Below are 22736 nucleotides of genomic sequence, written 5' to 3'. Positions count from 1 at the left end.
TTACTACGAACAAAGCTAGTAGAAGTGACGGAATTCCAGCTGAGCTATTTCAAATCCTAAAAGATGATGCTGTGAAAGTGCTACACTCAATATGCCAGCAAATTTGGAAAACTCAGCAGTGGCCACAGGACTAGAAAAAGGCCAGTTTTCATTCCAATCCCAAAAAAGGGCAATGCCAAAGCATGTTCAAACTACCACACAATTGCACTCATTTCACATGCTAGCTAGGTAATGCTCAAAATCCTTCAAGTTAGGCTCCAGCAGTGTGTGAACCAAGAAATTCCAGATGTTCAAGCTGGGTTTAGAAAAGGCACAAGAACCAGAGATCAAACTGCCAACATTTGTTGGATCATAGAAAAAGCAAAGGAATTCCAGAAAAACATCTACTTCCGCTTCTAAAGCCTTTGACTGTACGGATCACAACAAACTGGAAAATCTTTAAAGAGATGGTAATACGAGACCACCTGACCTGCCTCCTGAGAAACCTGTATGCAGGTCAAGAAGCAACAGTTAGAACCAGACATGAAACAACAAACTGATTCAAAATTGGGAAATGAGTACAACAAGGCTGATGTTGTCACTCTGCTTATTTAACTTATATGCAGAGTACATCATGCAAAATGCTGGGGTGGATGAATCACAGGCTGAAATCAAGATAGCCAGGAGAAATATCAACAACCTCTGTTATGCAGATGATACGACTCTAACTGCAGAGAGATGAAAACTAAAAAGCCTCTTAAGGAGGCTGAAGGAGAGTGAAAAAGTTGGCTTAAAACTCAACAATCAAAACACAAAGATCATGGCATCTGGTCCCATCCCTTCATGGGAAATTGATGGGGAAAAAGCGGAAATAGGGACAGATTTTATTTTATTGGGCTCCAAAATCACTTGAGGACAGTGACTATAGCCATGAAATTAAAAGACACTTGCTCCTAGACAACATATTAAAAAGCAGAGACATCACTTTGCCAACAAAAGCCTGTCTAGTCGAAGCTATGGCTTTTCTAGTAGTCACGTATGGATGTGAGAGTTGGACTGTGAAGAAAGCTGAGCGTCGAAGAATTGATGCTTTTGAACTGTGGTGATGGAGAAGGCTCTTAAGAGTCCCTAGTACAGCAAGGAGATCCAACCAGTCAACCCTAAAGGAAACAACCCTGAATATTCATTGGAAGGACTGATGCTGAAGCTGAAGCTCCAATGCTTTGGCTACCTGATGTGAAGAGCTGACTCGTTGGAAAAGACCCTGACGTTTGGAAAGATTGAGGGCAGGAGGAGAAGGGGGTGGCAGAGGATGAGATGGTTGGCTGGCATCACTGACTCAATGGACATGAGTTTGAGCAAGCTCCGGGAGACAGTGAAGGACAGGGAAGCCTGGCACGCTGCAGTCCAGGGGGTCACAAAGGGTCAGACGTGTCTTAGCGCCTGAACAATAGTCCTACAAACACAAGGAACCAGATTCTGCCACAATCATGGGGGCAGGAAGGCCCAGAACTCCAGATGAGAATGCAGCCCCAGTCAATACCTTGATTTCAGCCGGGAGAGATTCCGAGCAAAACAGTCAGATCACACTGGACTAGTGACCTATAAAGTAGTGAGCTAATAAATGAGTGTCACTTTAAGTCATTAAGTTTATGATGATCTGTTACACAGTAGAGAGAACCAATGCAATTACCAAAGTTGCCCCAAAGGTGGTGAACATGCCTGATTTCCAGAGTACCAGCCTGAGGGAAGATTAAGTAGCTGGCAAGCCCCTTTGAGAAGGCATCACGACCCACGATCCTCCTATCTTCTTCCGCCAATTTTTTTTTTTTATCTTTCATAACTACTTACAGAAAATTTAATATACTTAGGTTGTTTTAGTGTTCTCTGAAGTAATAATAATTTTGTAATAATTAAATCCAGAAAAAAATTAATACTTAGTCTGGAGTCACAGAATTTTTTTTAATTTAAATCTATGTAAGTAATTTTTCTCCAGAAGAGTTATCACTAGGTAAGACTTTCAAGCACAAAACATATCAGAAAAAACTTTTTTCTGAAAAGCAAACTGAAAATAAAAAAAAAGGGGGGGCGCATAATTTGATATTTTTGATTATTAAAGCCCGTCACGGGATGGAATAGGTACAGTGGTCAGTCGTGTGGGTTCCCTACCCCTGAGTCTGAAAGGTGCTGCCACTTACGCTTGGTGAGGTACCCTGGGGAGTGGGCGGCAACCACGTGGAGGACAGTGCAGCCATCCTCATCCTTCTGGTTGATGTGATCTTTCAACTCGGGCTTGTAGTCCATTAACCACCTGAAAAGATGGCTTTCCCCTGAAGGAATGAATGACTGGTGTTATTTCCAACAGACCAGAAAGCAGCAAAGCAAACCGCGGTGCACACCAAGGGAGTCCAAGGGGGCATCCAGTGTTCACTGTCCCTGGCCACACACAGGCGTGGAGACAAGAGTTTGTGTGTCGGTGTTTTTTCTTTTTCTATTTTAAAAACCTGTGGCCACACCACGCAGCATGTGGGATCTTAGTTCCCGGACCAGGGATCAAATCTGTGACCCCCTGCATTGGAAGTACAGAGTCGTAATCACTGGACTGCCAGGGAAGTCCCAAAATGTGTGTCTTGAAAGCACAAGTCACAGGAAGTTATTCACAGAAAACTTAAGTTAATTCCCTAGAAGTAGAGCTGTGCTTACTTGCTCCGTCGTATCCAGCTCTTTGCGACCCTTTGGACTGTAGCCCACCAGGCTCCTATGTCCATGGGATTTCTCAGGCAAGAATACTGGAGTGGGTTGCCATTTCCTCCTCCAGGGGAATCTTCCCGAACCAAGGGGTCAAACCCATGTCTCCTATGTCTCCTACGTTGCGGGCAGTTTTTACCCACCGAGCTACTGGGGAAGCCCCACTTCCTAGAAGCACAGCCTGTGACAAGGATTCTCGTATGTGTGATTTATTGGCAGAGGGAGCTGGGGAGAAAGAGAGGAAGGAAGCAAGCAGAGACGCGGCCTCAGCTGAGCGGCCTTCAGCCTCCACCCACAGGGAGCTTGTGGATCAGGAACTGCACCACAGCACTGACCCACCTTGAGGCAGGTGCTCTCCTTCTGTACCCCAGTGGCAGTCAGTCGAGAGCTACAGACCCAGCCCCAGGGAGGGAGGGGGTGCCTACTGGCAAACAGCAGCTCACTGGCGAACAAGGCAGCTGTGGTGCAGCCGGAGACGGGGGCACTGGTCACAGAGGACCAGGGCAGGGCACCCACAGCTCCCCACTGCATGTCTATAGATAGGACAGAGATTTCAAAGCCCTCTCCTAGATTCCTTCCAGTGGGTTCTGAAAAAGCCGCACAGTTCTGCCAACTCTGTGGACACCATTTGTCACCATGTCAGAGGTTTCCTCTGAGAAGAGAATCAGGCCTAAATGCGAAGACTTGATCTTTTCCACACCTGCCTGTAACCACAGGAACAAACTTAAAAAGTAGACACAGAGAGGGACTGTGACTGTCATACCCAGAGACACTCCTAATTTGAAACTGGGAGCATTGGATTAGATTGCTTTTATTCAGACTTTATACTTTTAAATAATTTAGTCACCAAAATGTGTGAAAGTAAATGCTCGTATGGATTCTCCAGTAGAGAAAATGCATAATAACAGGGTAAATCTGGCTAAAGCAAAGACGGTGGCTTAGGTCTTTAAGCCCCTGGCCATGCCAGTACTATCCTGAGAAGATGCTACAGCCTAGAAAGGGAAGACAGTGTAGACAAGTCCTCTTGGTTCCTTCTGGCTCTAAGATTGTTTGGGTCAGTGTCCAACACTGATGCTTTGAAGACAAATAATAACAGGTTTCTATCTAAGGTATAAATGTGGATATTGTATGTGTGTGTGTTTTAATGATAAAAAATATTTTAAAATTGAAATCCTACAGCCAGGTGATAAAGAGTAAAAATGCAAGAAAGTTCATATATATATATATATATATGAAAACAAGATTACTTAAAAAAAAAGCAAAAAACAAAAAAAAACCAACAAGCCAACTGTATCAGCAATAGTCAATTTTTACCTTGGGATTCCCCCCACATACACATTAGTTGGTCCTCTGGTTGAGAGGGAAAAATGAACTCGGAAAAAGACCACAGCTGACTTAGCCAGCAGGAAGAAATTCCACAGCTCCCCTGAGAGCTCTGTCCAGCAAAGGCTGTCTGTCCCAAGGCCCATTTCTGAATCCCAGGGCCCCAGTCTGCTGCCAGCATCTGTCTGAGAACACAGAATCCTCTCAGTGTGGGCCTCCTGTAGCTGTGAGGTCCCAGGAGAAAGGAAAAGTGGTACCATTTCCTTTCTGCCTTCATATATTTGAATAATCCAATCGCTGACTATTCAGATCATCTGAATATTCCACATTTATGTGGCCACATTCTGGTTTCACTGGGTTAAGCGCAGTCCCCGAGGTCTGAGCTGGAGGGCAGCGTGGAGGGGCAAGAACTCTGTTTTCCCTGTTTTCCACTGGGAAAGAACTCACCGGCTTGGATGCAGAGGCGCATGAGGGTGTGCAGAGGGTACGGTCCTATGCTCTCCACATTTGCACCCAGGCAGATGAGCCACTGCACTAACCTGGGCACCTGTTCCACTTTCTCATAATGTCCGATGAAGACATATTTCTAGGGGAAAAAACACACACAGAAGAATTATGGCAGCTGCCACATCAATATGAAACTTCAGACTCTCCTTCCCCATAAAGTCTGGGGTTCTTCCCTTCAAGTTTTATTGATATATAATACACATAAGGAGCTGTACACATTTAAGGTGTATAGCATAATAATTTGACTTAGGTACATTGTGAAATGATTATTACAAGTTTAGTGAATATCCTTCATCTCATAGAGATAAAAATTAAATTTTAAAAAATGTTTTTGTGATGATAACTCAGGATTTACTCTCTTAACAACTTTCATACATAACACATAGCAGTGTAAATTATATTTATCAAGCTGTACTTATTTATCATCCCTAATACTTATTTATCATATAACTGGAAGCTGGTGCCTTTTGATTGCCTTCATCCAATTCCTCCTCATCCCAGCCCCCACCCATAGAATTTAGAATCAGTAAAGTCCTGATTCGCTGTGGCCACAGCCTACAATCATCATAAACAACAAATCTGCAGTGAGGCAGCTGAAGGGGAGAGTCCCAGTCACCATAAGTGGGAAAAGGTCTGACTTGAAACCGTGCATGTCAAGAAGCTACCTTACCTCAAAGAGACTTTTCAGTGATAAATCTGGGACCTGGAGATTTCTCGGAAGCCGGTCTTTCTTCACTGACAGAAGCAGAAATGACTGATGAAAGGGGAGAAACAGAAAAAGCTGGAACAATTATGTTCTCCACATGGGTGATTAAAACAAAAGTAATCTTAAACTTTAGGAACTCAGAAACAAAAGACAAAACCGGACAGCTTCTAGCCCTGGTTCTTTTTTTAAGCCACCTGCCAAACTCTTTGGCCTTAACCATGATAATCCAAGTGTCTCTAGTGAAATTCCTATTTGTGCTGAGATATGGGTTTTCTCCACCTTTCCTCAAAGCCTGCTGAAGACAGGAGCAGCTGACGGCAGTCAGCACTGGGAGAGCCCAGGGGCAGATAGGTAAAGAAGTAATCTCCTGCAACGTTCTTAAAGCTTAGCAAGCAGAAGAAACACATCCTTTTGAAATAACCCATCCCAATTGATTCTTCAGCACCTTAGTGGTATTTGGGGTCCATGAGATCCTACTAAGGGCTGTGTTGGAGCAGCTCCTATCAGAGAGGGAGCTGACTGTGCACATCTCTTCCCAAATCCGAGCCCTGCTGTTGACTTAGCAGCTTGAGATTGGACATGGAAATCGAGAGCATTTACACTATCAGTCAGTCAGTTCAGTCGCTGAGTCATGTTCGACTCTGCGACCCCATGAACCGCAGCATGCCAGGCCTCCCTGTCCATCACCAACTCCCGGAGTTTACCCAAACTCATGTCCATTGAATCGGTGATGCCATCTAACCATCTCATCCTCTGTCATCCCCTTCTCCTCCCGCCTTCAATCTTTCCCAGCATCAGTCTTTTCAAATGAGTCAGCTTTTCCCATCAGGTGGCCAAAATACTGGAGTTTCAGCTTCAACATTAGTCCTTCCAATGAACACCCAGGACTGATTTCCTTTAGGATAGACTGGCTGGATCTCCTTGAAGTCCAAGGGACTCTCAAGAGTTTTCTCCAACACCACAGTTCAAAAGCATCAATTCTTCAGCACTCAGCTTTCTTCACAGTCCAACTCTCACATCCATACGTGACCACTGGAAAAACCATAGCCTTGACTAGATGGACCTTTGTTGACAAAGTAATGTCTCTGCTTTTTAATATGCTGTCTAGGTTGGTCATAACTTTTCTTTCAAGGAGTAAGTGTCTTTTAATTTCATGGCTGTAGTCACCATCTGCAGTGATTTTGGAGCCCAGAAAAACAAAGTCAGCTACTGTTTCCACTGTTTCCCCATCTATTTCCCATGAAGTGATGGGACTGGATACTGATCTTTGTTTTCTGAACGTTGAGCTTTAAGCCAACTTTTTCACTCTCCTCTTTCAGTTCCTCTTCACTTTCCGCCATAAGAGTGGTGTCATCTGCATATCTGAGGTTATCGATATTTCTCCCAGCAATCTTGATTCCAACTTGTGCTTCCTCCATCCCAGTGTTTCTCATGATGTACTCTGCATAGAAGTTAAATAAGCAGGGTGATGATATACAGCCTTGATGTACTCCTTTTCCTATTTGGAAGCAGTCTGTTGTTCCATGCGCAGTTCTAACTGTTGCTTCCTGACCTGCAAACAGGTTTCTCAAGAGGCAGATCAGGTGGTCTGGTATTCCCATCTCTTTCAGAATTTTCCACAGTTTATTGTGATCCACACAGTCAAAGGCTTTGGCATAGTCAATAAAGCAGAAATAGATGTTTTTCTGGAATTCTCTTGCTTTTCTGATGATCCAGAGAATGTAGGCAATTTGATCTCTGGTTCCTCTGCCTTTTCTAAAACCATCTTGAACATCTGGAAGTTCACGGTTCAGGTATTGCTGAAGCCTGGCTTGGAGAATGTTGAGCATTACTCTACTAGCGTGTGAGATGAGTGCAACTATGTGGTAGTTTGAGCATTCTCTGGCATTGCCTTTCTTGAAGTGGAAAATGCCACAAATCAGGATTTTTTTTTTCCCTTTTTTTTCCCTCGAAAACCCTGTTGTTAAATCACTGACCCTAAGCTAAATCTGAGAGAAGTTAAGCAAGTTTTCCTTTTCAAACACTTAGCACATCCTGAGAGGTCCCTACTGGGATCATCCAGGTATGCTGGCTGGTCCAGGAATTCTAGGCTCGGCTAGAATCACCTTGACTGGTGATCCAGACTCAGGATCCACTTCCCTCATGTATGCTCTTGCAAGTGGGCATGGGGCCACAGGAACTCAGCGTGTGGCTACATCTTGCTTCCAACTTCTTTCAGTTTGATACTCACATTTTTATTTTCTTTTTAATTTTTAAAATGTATTTATTTGGCTGCACCAGGTCTTAGCTGTGGTGTGCGGGATTTTCCATCTTTGTTGCCGCACGCAGAAACTTTAGTTGTGGCATGCAAATCCTTAGGTGTGGCATGTGGGGTCTAGTTTCCTGACCAGGGATCCAACCCCAGCCCCCTGCATCAGGAGCTCAAGTCTTAGCCCTTAGACCACCAGCGGGTGATGCCCACTCCTAACTACTCACCATAAGCAGGCCCCACAGCCTAGACTCACCCAGATGATAGGTTCAGAGCTCTGACAATCCTGCTGGCTGGCTTGGTTTTTATAAGATGTCTCTGCCTGCAGTGTTTGGAAATGGCCTGGGCCCCACTGCTGGTAGGATATGGGGCCACCATTTGGGCTGGATTCCTGGGCCTCCTTGGCTGGCTAGGTGGCAGCCTGCCAGGAGCTGCTGGGCTCCCACTCCCTCCCTTCCCACCCAGGGTCCGGAGCTCTATCCGTGTTCATCCCACATGGGGAACAGGGGACATAAAATGTTCTTTTCCGGGGGCTGTAGACAGAACTACTTTCCTGCTAATGATGCCGGAGCTTCCCACTTACAGATCTGCCCTAAATCACTGAATTTCAGAACTTACAGTAATAAAGCTAGAAAGAGTTCTTAGTTTACCCATCTTATCAGAAAAGAGACCCTAGATCTCTTGTTACCAGGGCCCTGGATTTCTGATTCCTGATTTCCCAAGAGTCTAGCCTGCTTTCCTCCCCATCATTGCCTCATTCTCTAGACTGTAATATGGGGGTGAGCTTCTGGGAGCCTGTGGCTGGACTTTAGGGAGTTCCTATGACCTCCCTGAAGCTACACGCATAATTGTGTATTTGTGTGTGCCTGTGTGCATGAGCACACACGAAAAGAGAGTCCCGTTGATCTCATTAGATTCCCAGCAGCATCCATGACCTTCTAAAAAACTGAAGAATCCTGTATCCTAAAGTCACCCAACCTTCCTGGGTCCAGAGTCCTTTCAGGCTGCTCTTGCTTTTGTGATTTTTCTGGTCTGCGTTGCTTTAAAAAGCCTGCAGGCCTTTTCTAACCAAACTCCCTCTCTGGGCCAGCCCACTCTCAGGAGTGATTATAGGCCTCCTATAATTGTCATTATGGTCAATGACAGCCGCTGCTCCTTGGACACTGAGCACACAGGTGCCAGGTGTTACAAAACCCCTGGGGCTCAGCGTCTGGCACACTGCAGGCCCTCAGTGAACATTATTATCACCAAGGGCTTACCATGATAAGAATGATAAAATAATATAATGATATTATTATCAGGTGCTATTGGTCCCTTATTTCTAATCCTCCCCCACAACCAGGAGGGAATAGGTTTATATCCTGCAACTTACAAGTGAGGAAGTGAGGCCCAGAGAGGAAAGAATTAGCTCAGAACAGACGGTGGAGGACTCGGATTCAGGGAGGCACCTGTGGGGCAGGGAAGCCACTGGGCTCCTTCATCCTATGGATTCCTGGCTGTGGGTTCAGGTCCTGCAATCTCTCTGCTACCCGAGGATAACAGTCTCTTGATGTCATACAGAAACCCTTTGAGAAGCACAAGCAGGTCATCATGCCCCAGCTAGCACATGCTGCCGTATAAAGAAGATTATAAAGATGAACAATTACTTATTTTCCTCATTCCACGTCACCATTAGCATCTGGACTTTACACTTCCTTGATGGCAATCGAGACAGAGAGCACAGAGTGAGGTTGCCACAAACTGTTTTCCAAGCTTAAAAAACAGAAACTGGTGAACTAATATTATCTCAGTGGCTTTTCATCTTTCATGATGTGACAATGAAAAAGTTACTTTGGCATCAAGATAAACAAGTACTGAGTTATAATTCCCCAGTGCCAGCAGAGAGAAATAAATTTAATCAAATTAAAGAAATGCAATTTGCCTTTCCTCACAAGAGAGCTATCTCCGTTTACTTACATGCCATAAGCCTTTCTTTGCCAACTTTTCTATTACAGATTGCCACACTTCATTGGAGAAGCCAGTAGTGAAAATACGATCAAAGCAGGGCAAGAAACTCTGCAAAACAATGGGGTCACCTGAAAGAAAGTTCCAGAGTTTAGAAATTTTAACTTGGAGCAAGTCTAGAACATCTAGGAAAAGGTCCTCCAATTAAGAGCACACATAGACAAATGATAAATTTAAAAATATCAGAAAGAAAAGAGAGCAACTTCCCTGGTAGTTCAGTGGTTAAGATTCTGAGCGTTCAATGCAGGAGGCATGGGTTCCATCTCAAGCAGCCAAAAAAAAAAAGAGGGGCCATAGAGGATTATGGGAGTGGGCGGCATGAACAAGTGGATATAAGACAGACTCAAGGATGTTTTGTACAACATGGGGAATACAGTCATTTTGTAATGACTATTAATGGAAAGTAACCTGCAAAAAGGGCATAAAAATTTTAAAAATTAAAATAAGAAAGAAGGGCCTTTTCAAACCATAATGTCCTATATAATTGAAGTGGCAATCATTTTAAGTTCAGGTTAAAGTCAGTCCCTTAAGGCAGTTTATTGTGAGCTATAACATAATAGCTTCTCTATTTGCTGAGCCCAGTGATATATGCTGTATTGATCCCTCGGACCAACTAATAAGGCAGTGCCTGTTAGTTCCATTTACGGAGGAGGAAGTGGGTACTTGAGGGAAATTATTAAACTCACTTCCTTTAAGAAAAATGTGACACATATTATTTTCATTCAACAGTGAGAAGCTGTGACAAATGAGGTCAAGCTTTGTGGCTTATCATGCAGCTAGTTCATGACAAAACCAAGACGGAATCCAGATGGAGCAGTTCTTTTAGTCAGTTTGTGTTCTTTCAACCTAGAGGCCCATCAACATTTTGCCTCTCATGACCCTGCAAACTTGTGGATGACAATATCCAAGTGGGACAGGTCAGGGGCCAGTATAACAGGACCCCTCTTCTAAGGTTATCAATTTCCACAAATGAGTAGCCAAATAGCAAAACAAACATACAGTGTACAAACAGGATACACAATTTTCATAAATATAGTTTCAAAATTTAGAAATTGGGCGATGGGCAAACAGTCATCCTCCAAACAAGTAGAAAAGTCAGGATTACACTGTCCTAAGAAGTCCTGTTAACTGCCCCCCTCAGGATCCAGATTTCTTAGAGGGGCAGCCACACCAGAGAGTCAGTTGTCTGGAATTCCCAAACTCTGGACTGGCTTCTGACAGAGCAGTGCTGTTAGTTTTTCTTAACCATTGGATTGTACACTTTTTTTATTTTCTGGCCGTGCCACACAGCGTGTAGGATCTTAGTTCCCCAACCAGGGATCCAGCCTGCACCCGCTGTGCTGGAAGTGCAGAGTCTTAACTAGTGGACTGCCACAGAAGCCCCAGAACAGCGGCTTTTAAAAGACACAAAGGGAGGACTTCCCTGGTGGTACAGCGGATGGGAATCCGGCTGCCAGTGCAGGGGACATGGGTTTGATTCCTGGTCCGGGAAGATTCCACATCCTGCAGAGCAACTAAGCCCGAATGCCGTAACTACTGTGCCCTGTGCTGCAACTACTGAAGCCTGCTCACCTGGACCCTGTGCTCGGCAACAAGAGAAGCCACCACCGTGAGAAGCCCGGGCCCCGCAACGAGAAGCAGCCCCCGCTCGGCGAAGCGAGAAAAAGCCCGCATGCAGCATCGAAGACCCAGCGCAACCACAATAAACAAATAAATTAAGTTTAAAAAAAAAGACATAGAGAACAATGAGGACATGTCGGGAATGGGACAAACCAACAGGCTCAGAAGAAAGGGAAGCAGGCTTTAGTCACCGTCAGCAAAAGGCAGATGGGAGAGCTGTGATTCATTAGCACCTGTCTGGACACTGACGTCTCTGCTGGGAGACACGGCTAAGCCCACCTCTAACTACTTCCCACCTACCACCCGACACTGCTCTCACCCCCTCTCTGTGCCAAACTTGCCAAAGTCTGTAGGATCCCTTCCACAGATCACAGAAGTTGCTTTCCCACAATCGGAATGGGAACGGTTGGATCCGTGTCAGTCAAATGTATCATCAGCAGTAATTTACCTGTTTCTGAAATCTGGGACCATTTTCCAGCAATTCTAACATATGCCATTGCTCACATTCTACCATCTCTAGAATCGAGACGTGTGTTGCCCTTGATGCTGTCTCAACAGCAGAACATAAATTAGTGGCACAGGGATGTCCCTGGCAATCCAGGGATTAAGACCCCCTCCCCAATTCCCCCTCCACTGCAAGGAGCACAGGTTCAATCCCTGGTTGGGGAACTAAGATACCACCTGCTGTGTGGTGTGGCCAAAAGATAAAATCATAACGATAAAATTTAAAAATAGTGGCACATCTTAAATTAGTGCAATCTTAAATTTGATCAAAAACAGTACTGGAAAACAACAGCCTGGCCGTTGGTAGAACTTTAGACCATGCTGTGATACCCAGGGAAAGAACGCCTTTGTCCCTGGCAGGGAACCTTTCATATTATGTTTCATACTTGTCTGTTTTTGCCAACTTAAGGACACGGATAAAGCCATATCACAGGCCAGGTCGTCAGACTAATAACCTAATGGTCCATGCAATTCACCACCTCCCCCAACATGCCCACCCCTACCCGGGTGTGTTCCTAGCAGACTGTCAGCTTCCGGAGGACCCTCCCTCAGTCCCTTCAAATTATTTTCATGGCAAACAGGAACCCTTTCTTGACATACTGGAGAAATACATGCAAAAATCAGGTAAAACATGTAGTATAAGTAGGGACAGGCCTATGGATAGCAACATAGAAAGCTTAAGAAGTCTGCAACAAAACTGGAAAACTGGGACAGCTTTAAGTGATTTGTGCAAAAAGATGAAGTTGTTTCCGCAAAGGCCTGGGCCATCAAAGCTTTCCATGTGTTTTCCACTGTCAAGTTTCATTCAAACTGCATATAGAAGCCACAAAGAAAAACACCCTGTAATTATCTCCCCAGAAACCAGAGTCCCCAAGGAGCCATTCAAAGACAATCACAAGACCTTTAAAAGAAAGAAAGAGGGCAGGCCTCCCCCAGTCCCGACTTACTGCCCATCGTGGTGAAGACTGCCACCAAGAAATCAGCAATCTGGGTCTTGTCCTGGCTGCTCCTCACGAGCCACAGACCCTCAAAAAACATGCGAGCGGCTTCATAAGGCTGGCGCAACCTCAGCAAGGAATAACCAGCTCGGTAGTATCCCTGCAACAAGAAAAAACAGAAGTGTTAACATGCCCATCTCTTCCAAACTGCTGCTGAAGGCAAGGCAAGATTGAGGATCAGAGGCAACAGACTACAGGTAAACACTGATTTCCAAGTAAACACAGATTTCTAACGAGCTCTGGATATAGGCTTTCCACATCGGATTCCATGCCACAATGCTCCTATCAAGTGGTAACTGGCGAGAAAAGAATCCCTTTCAAGTCCATGACACATACAGCATCTAACATTGGAGTCAGCTGGTGTCCTCTGTTCCCAGGTGACTCAGTGATAAAGAATCGCCTACCAATGCAGGAGACACAGAAGAGACGCAGGTTCGATCCCTGGGTGGGGAAGATCCTCTGGAGGAGAAAATGGCAACCCACTCCAGTATTCTTGCCTGAGAAATCCCATGGACAGAGGAGCCTGGTGGGCTATGGTCCACGGTACCGCAGTCAGACATGACTAACCGGCTGAGCACACAGCGTAAGAATCAGAGAGAAAGGAGTGGGCCTGGTTCCAATGACGTATGTGGTTTATGTATCTGTGCCTTAAAACACAGCCTGAGCAAGAAGGGAGAAATGAAACCATGTAGTCCTACAGCTACAGTGTTCTAGAAAAGAATGAGATTGTCATGTCAACACAGGAGCTGTTCCCTGCTCCTTTCAATCCAAGTAAACACGATTTTCAATGGAAATGGCAAGCACTGAGGGTCACTCAGCTCCATATTACAAGCAATATACACCAGAGGCCAAAAATTTTTCGGTTTCTGTAGGGAGAGGAAACTTACAATGATTAATAGAGGAAAATGGTCTAGTTTTGCCTGTATGCAAACTGTTAGGCTCCTGAGAAGGAACAAAATGATCCATATTGCCTTCCCCACTTTGACCACTGAAATGAATCAGTATCAAGGGCTACCAAAACAATGTTCTGTCTAAAATAATACAAGGTGTTCACCAACTGGGTTCATAAGAAAAAAGCAAGCGCCTGTGACGTCCCTGATGGTCCACTGGTTAAGAACCTGCCTTGTAATGCAGGAGAAGCAGTTCAATCCCTAGGCAGAGAACTAAGGTCCCACATGCCACAGGGCAACTAAGCTCTTCCACTCCAACTAGGAAGTCTGTGTGCTGCCACGAAAGATCCTGTATGATGCGAGGATGATCCCAAGTGCTACAACGAAGACCCAAGGCAGTCAAATAAATAAACACTTAAAAAAGAAAAAGAAGCAAGCACCTGAAATTCAACTTAAATTTTGATGAAATTCAACTTCACCAAACTTCTGATTATTTACTGATTTGTTTGCATTTTAAAAAGTCTAAAACCTTAGTTGACAGTCAGAGGAAGCAAGCAGCCAAGTAAGCTGGTACAGAATTTCCCATTTCTTTGCCTTTCTCAGGTCTAAGTTTCACCTTTTATTTTGGAGGGAGGTGAAGGGGATCAGAATATATCACCCCAAAATGTGATATTTTGGCAGAAGGATTCTTTTGAGATGAAGGCATCTGAGATTCAACAGATGCAGAAAGAAGCCTTCCTGAAGCCTCCCTTCTTTGATTAGAAGCAGAAACTCCAAGAAGTAAGGATCGCCATAAAATCCCTCTTGCGGGGAATTCTTATGACCAGGAAGGAGAAAAAACTGAAACTTGCAAACAGCAAAGAACACGCAGAGACTATGACTTTGGGTGTAAATACATCAGAACAAAATAAGCTCCGAGACCACCACTGGACTGAATCCACCTTAGGCCTGGCTCCACTCTCCCCTGCAACCGTCTTTCAACACTTGGCCACCATCCTTCCTACTCGCCTCCAGATGCTGTGCACATCTGTCTACAGTGCAAGGAGAGCTGAATGAGAGGCACTCCTAAAAACACAGAGACTTCCCTGGCAATCCGCCTTAGGGCGCCCAGCTCTCGATGCAAGGAGTGTGGGTTCGATTCCTTGTCGCCCAGCTCTCAATGCAAGGAGTGCGGGTTCGATTCCTTGTCGGGGAACCAAGGTCCCACATGGACCTCACAGCCAACAACAAAAAAAATAAACATGAGAGATGGAAGAATAAAGACAAAACAAACACCAAGGAAGGGAAGGAGGCAGCAACTGCAGCGTCCACAGTCAGCCTACCTTTATGTAGGTCGGATCCCACTGGAGACACTCCTTGGCAGCCACGTAGGCCTCATTCCATTTCCCAAGGCTGTAAAACGCATTGGATTTGTTGCACAGCAGCACAGCCAAGTCCCTGGGGGGAACCCTGTGGGAAAGGACCAACCGGTAGGCGGTAAATAGCTGTATTGTCCTGCAAATACAGAACCCAGTCCTTGAAGGCCACAGTTGTGATACTTATTATTTTTGCCGTGGTGATGGGGTTTCAGCAGGAAATGTCCCAATTATACCTATGACATCTGACCCTCACAGCCTACAAAGGCGAGGTCATTTGCAATGTCCCAGGTGCCCTTCCTCACTCCCAAATCCTCTCCTCCCACTTTTTCATGACAAATGTTCTCAGCACCTCGAGTCCACCTCCTTTTGATCTCCACAGGACTTTTATCCCTTAGAGTCCACTGGTGAAGATGCTGTAAAACGGACAACTGGTCCTCAGGGTGGAGAGGTTGGGAGTTCTCACTGAGCCTTCACAAAGTCCAGACACCGTGGGGGCCACCGCACATACACGTGCATGCTGAATGGAGGCAGAGCTCCTCAAAACATGTGACCACACGGTCCCCATGGAGCCTGTGAAAGATGCTGGATGAGCACTGTTCTAGTACATAGGCAGGGCCACCCAAATGGGAGGGGACCCAGGGCCAGAGTGCAAAAGGAGGCACCTACGTCATGCGACCAATCTTCCCTGTCCGATACAGTGGCCACAGACCACATACAGCCATGTAAATTTAAATTAATTAAATCAGAAAGGCAAGCTTCAAATTTAGAACTACAGGCATTCTTTCAGGGCCAGGTGAGCCAGGCTGGTGCCCCTCACCACTCCTTCTCTTTCCAGCTCAGCCTTCATCCTGCATGGCAGGAGATGTGATGTCCAAGCTCAGTCCTCACTCCTAACCTTGGAAAGCACTCTGAAAACTGTCTGCAGGTAAGAGGCCCGTGCAGATGCTAGGAGCAGGGGCCATAGACAGGAATTCTGGGGTCCTGGTGGAAGGAAGCAAGGCTCTGAGTGGGTAAAGCCTCTGCCCCAGACTCCCTCCATAGCGAGGGTACAGCTGGATTAAGGCAAAATCGGGCCTCAAAAGCACAGCAGGTCAGGGCCTCTCCTGCCTGGTTCTTTGTTGTTCAGTCAATAAGTCATGTCTGACTCTTTGTGACTCCATGAACTCCAGCATGACAGACTCCGCTGTCCTTCACTATCTCTCAGAGTTTGCTCAGATTCATGCCCATTGAGTCAGTGATGCTATCTAACCATCTCATCCCTTCTGCCGCCTTCTCCTCTTGCCCTCAATCTTTTCCAACATCAGGGTCTTATCCAATGAGTCAGCTTTTCACATCAGGTGGTCAAAGTACTGGCCTGGGTCTAGGGGTCATACTGCTGCAAGGTTATTGCTGAAACCAAATTGGAAGAAGCAAAACACAAAATATACCATAAAAAGTCAACGGAAGTCCAAGTGCTGTTTAATTCAAGACACACAAAGTGGAAAAGCAAGGCTTATACTTCCTTTCTTTGAACTACTTGCATTATAAAAATAATACAAACAGAAAAGTTAGGTAATACAGATACCCACAAAAATATAAAGCAAAGTAAAAATCTCCTCTACTATGTCCCCACCCGCAGGGCTTTCTGTATCTAGTTTTTTCCGTAAAGTATGAGGGCCCAGAAGCTCAGGAGAGGTGGTGAGTCTGTCAGAGGGTAACTGACAAGGGAGCTTTGACCACAGTGTAGTAGACACCAAGTGTCCAGCCCAGAAACCCTGGCCAGTGCAGCCAATCCTAGCAGGAATGAGTGTGGGCCGCAGCTAGGGTCTCCTTGAGCCCCATTTATCCTCAGCCTAATGGGAGCTGCCTTCTCCCCAGGAAATTATACCCTGGTTATGGACTGTGTTTCCACCAAATTCATTTGTTGAATCCCCAACCCCTAGAGTGATGGTATTTGGAGCGGGGGCCTTCAGGAAGGTGATTAGGTTTAAATGAAGTCAGGAGATCGGCGCCCTCATGACAGGATTAGTGCCCTTATAAGCAGAGACACCAGAGTGTTCCTGTTCTCTCCACCATGGGAGGACACAGTGAGAATGAGGCCATCTGCAAACCAGGAAGGGGGCACTTACCAGGAACTGAACTGGCCGCCACCCGGACCTTGGACTTCCCAGTCTCCAGAACTGTGAGGAACAAATTCCTGTTGTTTATTCCACCCTGTCAATGGCAGTTTGTTATTGCAGCCTGAGCTGACTAATCGCCCCACTCCCTTGGACAATTCCTGGGGGCCAGACAGCCTACCTACCAGCTGGTGATTGACTGACACAGGTATCAGAAAGGTCAGCCTCCTTGTCTTAAAGAGAGACAGTTCTGCAGTACAACTCAGGGTCCAGAGCTGACTCCAGTGGAGACACCATCCCTACCCGATCCTGCTTCCCTCCATCCCCTTCTCCCCAGGACACCTGCTCGTGGACCACAAGCCCTGTGTCAGCTGGCAGCAGCAGGAAGGCAGGTGACAGGTGATGGGCACCGGGAACTGTATCAGGAAGGTCCCATGAAAGGCAATACATGAGGGTGCAGGCAGGAGTCCCTTTAGCTGTCACGCATCTGCTAAGTGGCGGCGTTGAGATGTGAGTACTCATCATGTGGTCAGTACTCCACCACCATGTGGTGGTACTCCCACCACAATCTGACACTACCTTTTTCTTTGCAAGACAGAAGGGGAAGTCAACGTTTCCCCCGATGAATGAGGCACTCTAGGCCCAGCTCTGACACAGCTCTGATCTGAACCACGAGGGGGCAGAATGACAGAACTACAAGCCCAGGTCAGTTACAGTCAGTTCCAATCCAGCGCAGACACAGGAGATAGGAGGGAGGAGGTGGGAGCCATGTGTCAGGAACTCAGCTCAGTGCCACTTCGAGGTACAAGTTTACGCTGCATACGCCCTACAAATGCCAACGTCTGCTTCCTCTATTACAGCTGTCCCCAAAGAATGATGTGGTAACCTCTGGGGGTGCCCAAGACCACTTCAGGTGGTCCCCAAGGTCAAAATAGCTTCACAACTGCAGTTAGCTGAATAATGGTTTCCAAATAATGTTTTCTTTTATGGCAAAAGGAACTTGGGAGATGGGATTAATTTAGGATCTTGAGATTAGGATCTGGAATAGCATACGATCACAGATGTCCTTGTAAGTGGGAGACTGAGAGAGTCGGCCACAGGCAGAGGAGGAGATGTGATGACAGAAGCAGCGACTGGAACGATGTGCTTTGAGGAGGATGCACGAAGGGACCCCAAGCCAAGGATACAGGCAGCCACTCAAGGGTGAAAGAGACAAGGAAATGGAGGCTCCTCCCCAAGGAACCGGGCTTTCCTGGTGGCTCAGACGGTAAAGCGTCTGCCTACAATGCGGGAGACTGGGGTTCAATCCCCGGGTTGGGAAGGTCTCCTGGAGAAGGAAATGGCAACCCACTCAAATATTCTTGCCGGAAAAATCCCATGGATGGAGAAGCCTGGTAGGCTACAGTCCATGGGGTCGCAGAGTCGGATACGACTGAGTGACTTCACTTTCACTTTCCCCAAGGAACCAGCCCTGCCACCACCTTGCTTTTTAGCCTCACAAGACTCATTTTGGACCCCTGACCTCCAGAAACACAAGATCATAAATGTGTATTGTTTTAATCCACGAAGTCGGTGGTCATTTCTTACAGCAGCAACAGGAAACTAATACAATAATGCCGAGACAGCAGGTGCCTTTTTCACAGTCCTCCTCTCACATGTGGATGGGGGATTTTCCAGAGGCTACCTGGAGTGTGATGTCACAACAGACTCAGTGCAGAAACAGATGTGAGAAGCCAGATGTCTTCCACTGAGACAGACATTAAAGAGACTTGCAAATACATAAAATGTGAAACTCTTCTCACTAAATGTTTGGTTTTGAAAAGTAATTCCTCATAAAAACACTGCTTGTGTCAGCATGTCATGGGTTTATTACTGACATTTTAAAATAAGGAATAAATACATATTTTAAATGTTTCTCAGTTTTGAGTTCTAATGCAGGCTTTATTGATAACTACACCAACAAAAGCTCTCTGGGGTCCTCCATAATTTGTAAGCAGGCCGTGATCCTGAAATGTTTGGGAACAGGTCTGCTAGAAGCGGAACGGGGCAGAGGAAGAGGTGAGCCTTAGTTCCTGGTGGCTTGCCCTGTAGCCAGGCCAGTGGGTTGATAGCACAGATAAACAAGATCAAATGAATGACAAGCCCAGAGGCTTGGAGACAGAGTCAGTCATCCCAGGAACTCTGTTGGAACCAGACAAAAGGGCAAGTTTTGCAAGGTTTATCAACAGTCCCCCGCGTTTCACTTTCTGTTTCCTGAATTCCTCTAGCTTCACTGAGACTGACACTGCAGAGAAGATAAACAGAAAGTGGGAGGAGAAAGGAAACTGAAACTAGCTGGTGTGATAAAAGGTGAGAAAAAAACAAAAGCAAGAGTGCGTGCCCTTCCATACATAAGAAAAAGAGGCAGGGAGAAAATCCGAACACTTACCCCCACTGGTACAACTGCAGGAGAATCTGGATGGCTTCATCGTACTTTCTGATGGCCAAAGAGAAGTTCCCACTCTTAAAGCCCTGGTTGCCAGACTCTTTCAGCCGCTCAGCGTAAGCTGTGGGGTCCATCCTGTGAGGAGAGGAGGGAAGGCTGGCGGCGCGGTTTCCGTCCTCTCCACATCTGCAGCGCTCGGAGTCTGAAGGGGCAGGTTGTTCATCCTGGCCCCTCCCACCAGCTGAAGGCACACCCTGCCCACACCCCTCCCCACCCAGGGACCAGACGGAGTGTCTGATCGGAGACGGTTTCTTTCTCAGTTCTTTTCTGACCTCTGGAGCAGCGGCCAGAACGATTCCATTTATTCTGTATTAATGACCAGGCAGGCTGTAAGGAAGGAGGCAGCTTCCATGCACGAGACGATCTGAAGGACCTCCCTGGTCCAGTGGTTAAGAATCCGCCTGCCAACGCAGGGGACGTGGGTTCGATCCCTGGTCCAGGAAGATTCCACAAGCTGTGGGGCAACTAAGCCCATGCACCACAACTACTGAAGCCCAAGTGTCTATAGCCCACGCGCTGTGCAGAGAAAAAAGGCCTTGCAGTGGGGAACCCGTGCGCCGCAACCAGAGCAGCGGCCCCCACCCCGCATGCGCAGCAGTGAAGCCCCAGTGCAGCAACGAAGACCCAAGGCAGCCAAAATAAAGAATAAACAAAATCTTTTTAAAAAGACGACATGAAGCTGGCAGGCGGTGTGCACTAGATAAGTGGCAGCTCTTCCCACAACCGCAACAAGCGTTACTCTCATTTACCCATCACAGCAGCTCAGAAGGAGGCACCATTTTCACTGTTCAGATGAGGAAAACTCAGGCTCAAGAAGTTCAACTCACTTGCTTAAGTATGGGCTGATGGGTGTCCCCAGTTCCGACCCCAGTTCCAAGTTTCTGCCCTTGACCCTGTACTGCATTGCCTACTCATCCAAGGAGTTGAGAGTCCTTCCACTGTCTCCAAAGGTCCTAAAAGCCTCGAAGTATTTTGTCCCTGAGATTGCTATTGCCCACTTACCTGTCTGCGTCCCCTGGGAAGCCCTTACCTCTTTCCTGACTCCTGTTTCATTCATTTGGTGGCCCTAGCACAGAATGGGTACTTAAATATTTGCTGTGTAATGAATTAGAATGCCAGTCCCAGAGAGGCTGCTTGTTACCGATTCTCTCTGGTGTGGCCTGGAGCCCTGCCCACCTGATGAGGCTTCAGGAAGTGTTTGCTACACCAAGGTAGTGGACAGGAGAGGCCTCACAGAGCCTCGAGAAGCAGCTGCCAAGGAGGCAGGGGAAAGGGAGGGGTCAGGGACTTCCTTGGCGGTCCAGTGGTTAAGACTGCTTCCCCTGCAGGAGGCATGGGTTTGATCCCTGTTCAGGGAACTAAGATCCTGCATGCCACACGCTATGGCCAAAAGAAAAGTGGGGATCAGAAGAGATGTCCCTTAGAATTTTCTCTTCTCAAGATGGCAGCAGGAAAAGGAAGGCAGTGGGAAAAGTCTTAAAAAATGAGGACACTTCAGGTGGCTGCATAGGCCCTGCACCTGTGGGGTAGTACAATCTATCAAAAGCCTTCTTGACCAGCACAATCATTGTACAGAGAATAATCCCTGTTGGTTTGTATCATTTCAAACCTTGGCAAAGGGTTTGGGGGCTAGGGAAGCCAACCCAAGCAGACAGAAGGGGTGGCTTATTTTACTTTTAAAATATTTATTTGTCTGTGCTAGGTCTCAGTTGTGTCGTGTGGGATCTAGTATCTCCAGCCAGGGATCAAAACCGGGCCCGCTGCATTGGGAGCACAGAGTCCTCGCCACTGGACCACCAGGGAAGGGGAAGTCCCGGTGGCTTATTTTAAGCCCATGAGCTAACTGGACTTTTGAACTGCATTCCTCACTCACCATGCAGAGCTATTCCAGAATGAGGCATGTTATTGCTAAACAAGTCACAATTAAAAATTCCACCTAGACTTTGCATTAAATAATTCTATAACTCACATTTATACAGAGATGACAGAGGAGACCGTGAGAAAAAGTTTATATAATTGATTAGAGACTAAAAACATGTGTTTCTCCTTCAAATACTGCCAGCCAGGTGTCAAATAAATAATTTTAAAGTGGCCATTTTTGGACAACTGGAAACAGGAAATGTCTGTAACAACTGACAAAGGGTTAATATCTCTCCCCCTCTTTTTTTTTCCTTTTGGCCGCACCATGTAGCTTGTGGGATCTTAGTTCCTCAACTATGGATTGAACCCAGGCCCACGGCCACGAAAGCACAGGGTTTTAGCCACTGGACCACTAGGGAATTTCTGGTACCCCTCTTTTATAAATACCTTTTCACTGCAAGAAAGGGTCAATCTGATCAAAATGTGTAAGGCCACAGACAGAAAACTCACAAAGGAATACAAGTATCCAGGATCACCATCGCAAGTAGGCAAAAGGATGAAGAATTAAAATAGTAAAGGGTCACTAGGAAATATTTAAGAGTGACCCCAAATGGTGGGAGCTGTCATATACGGCTTACAGGAGAAATATATTAGATCGCTGATATACTTAGCCTCATAGATGTTCACCACAGTGAAAAACCAGAAATAACCCTAAATATTCCATAATGTGTAACGGATTTGAATCAGTCATAAAACTCCCATATAGTGGAACACCACACGGTTATTTTTAAAGTCATGTTGTAAAAGAACATTTAATGATAGGCTACGTTACTAAATGAAAGATACAGGCTACATAAAAAGGCACATAATCCCAAATTAAATTTTAAACACACCTAATGTACTGAAGACATGTCAGAATGTTAACAGCCTCACCACTGGAATTAGGTAGGGTTTTAATTTCCCTCCTTGAGCTCTTCTGACTTTCCAATTGCCAGAAAATGTGCCACCTTCATAATCAGACCATAAATGTTATTAAAATGAGACTCTTCAAGGGCTTAACTTAAGAATTCAAACACAAAACGTTTCCACTGTACTTACAAATACAATAAAAACGATTCACATCTGATTTTTCTCTAGAAATTAAGTGAGCTCTAAATGTTATGAGTAGACATCCAGTGTTTTCATCATCTTACATCTTGGCTTTTTCTTGGTACGGTCATGCAACAAGGGAAAGGGGGATTGCCAACCACAAAGAAAGTCTTTTGCTTCTCAACAGGATTTATTGACAGTTACACCTTCATTACAGGGAAGAATGCTTTATATCGCTGCCTTAGAATGCTTAGAGCTCTGCTGTCGAGTCTTTTTTTTTAAAACAAGTGAGCAGTCTATATAAATAGATGAAACTGTTAA

At 45.9% G+C, this 22736-nt stretch overlaps 1 protein-coding gene across 4 annotated transcripts in view; it reads right to left on the bottom strand.

Moving 5' to 3' along the window:
- The window catches only part of TRANK1 (tetratricopeptide repeat and ankyrin repeat containing 1), a 94378-nt gene that overhangs the window by 55195 nt on the left and 16447 nt on the right, over window positions 1-22736 (bottom strand). For 2 of the 4 annotated variants that reach the window (XM_015102243.4, XM_042235850.2), the window contains exons 2-9: window positions 19410-19541; window positions 16994-17044; window positions 14850-14976; window positions 12587-12737; window positions 9468-9586; window positions 5228-5311; window positions 4498-4636; window positions 2178-2309 (exon numbers count right to left, since the gene is read on the bottom strand). In XM_015102243.4, coding sequence (XP_014957729.2) covers window positions 2178-2309; window positions 4498-4636; window positions 5228-5311; window positions 9468-9586; window positions 12587-12737; window positions 14850-14976; window positions 16994-17044; window positions 19410-19541 — 935 coding nt within the window. Of the gene's footprint in view, window positions 1-2177; window positions 2310-4497; window positions 4637-5227; window positions 5312-9467; window positions 9587-12586; window positions 12738-14849; window positions 14977-16993; window positions 17079-19409; window positions 19542-22736 lie in introns of all 4 variants that reach the window. The other 2 variants (XM_060402077.1, XM_027958011.3) reach the window with 2 other exon arrangements.

The sequence above is a fragment of the Ovis aries genome, chromosome 19, assembly GCF_016772045.2.
Source record: "Ovis aries strain OAR_USU_Benz2616 breed Rambouillet chromosome 19, ARS-UI_Ramb_v3.0, whole genome shotgun sequence".
Lineage (NCBI taxonomy): Eukaryota > Metazoa > Chordata > Mammalia > Artiodactyla > Bovidae > Ovis > Ovis aries.
Note: the sequence above shows the minus strand (reverse complement) of the source record. Positions and strands in the feature narration are given on the sequence as shown.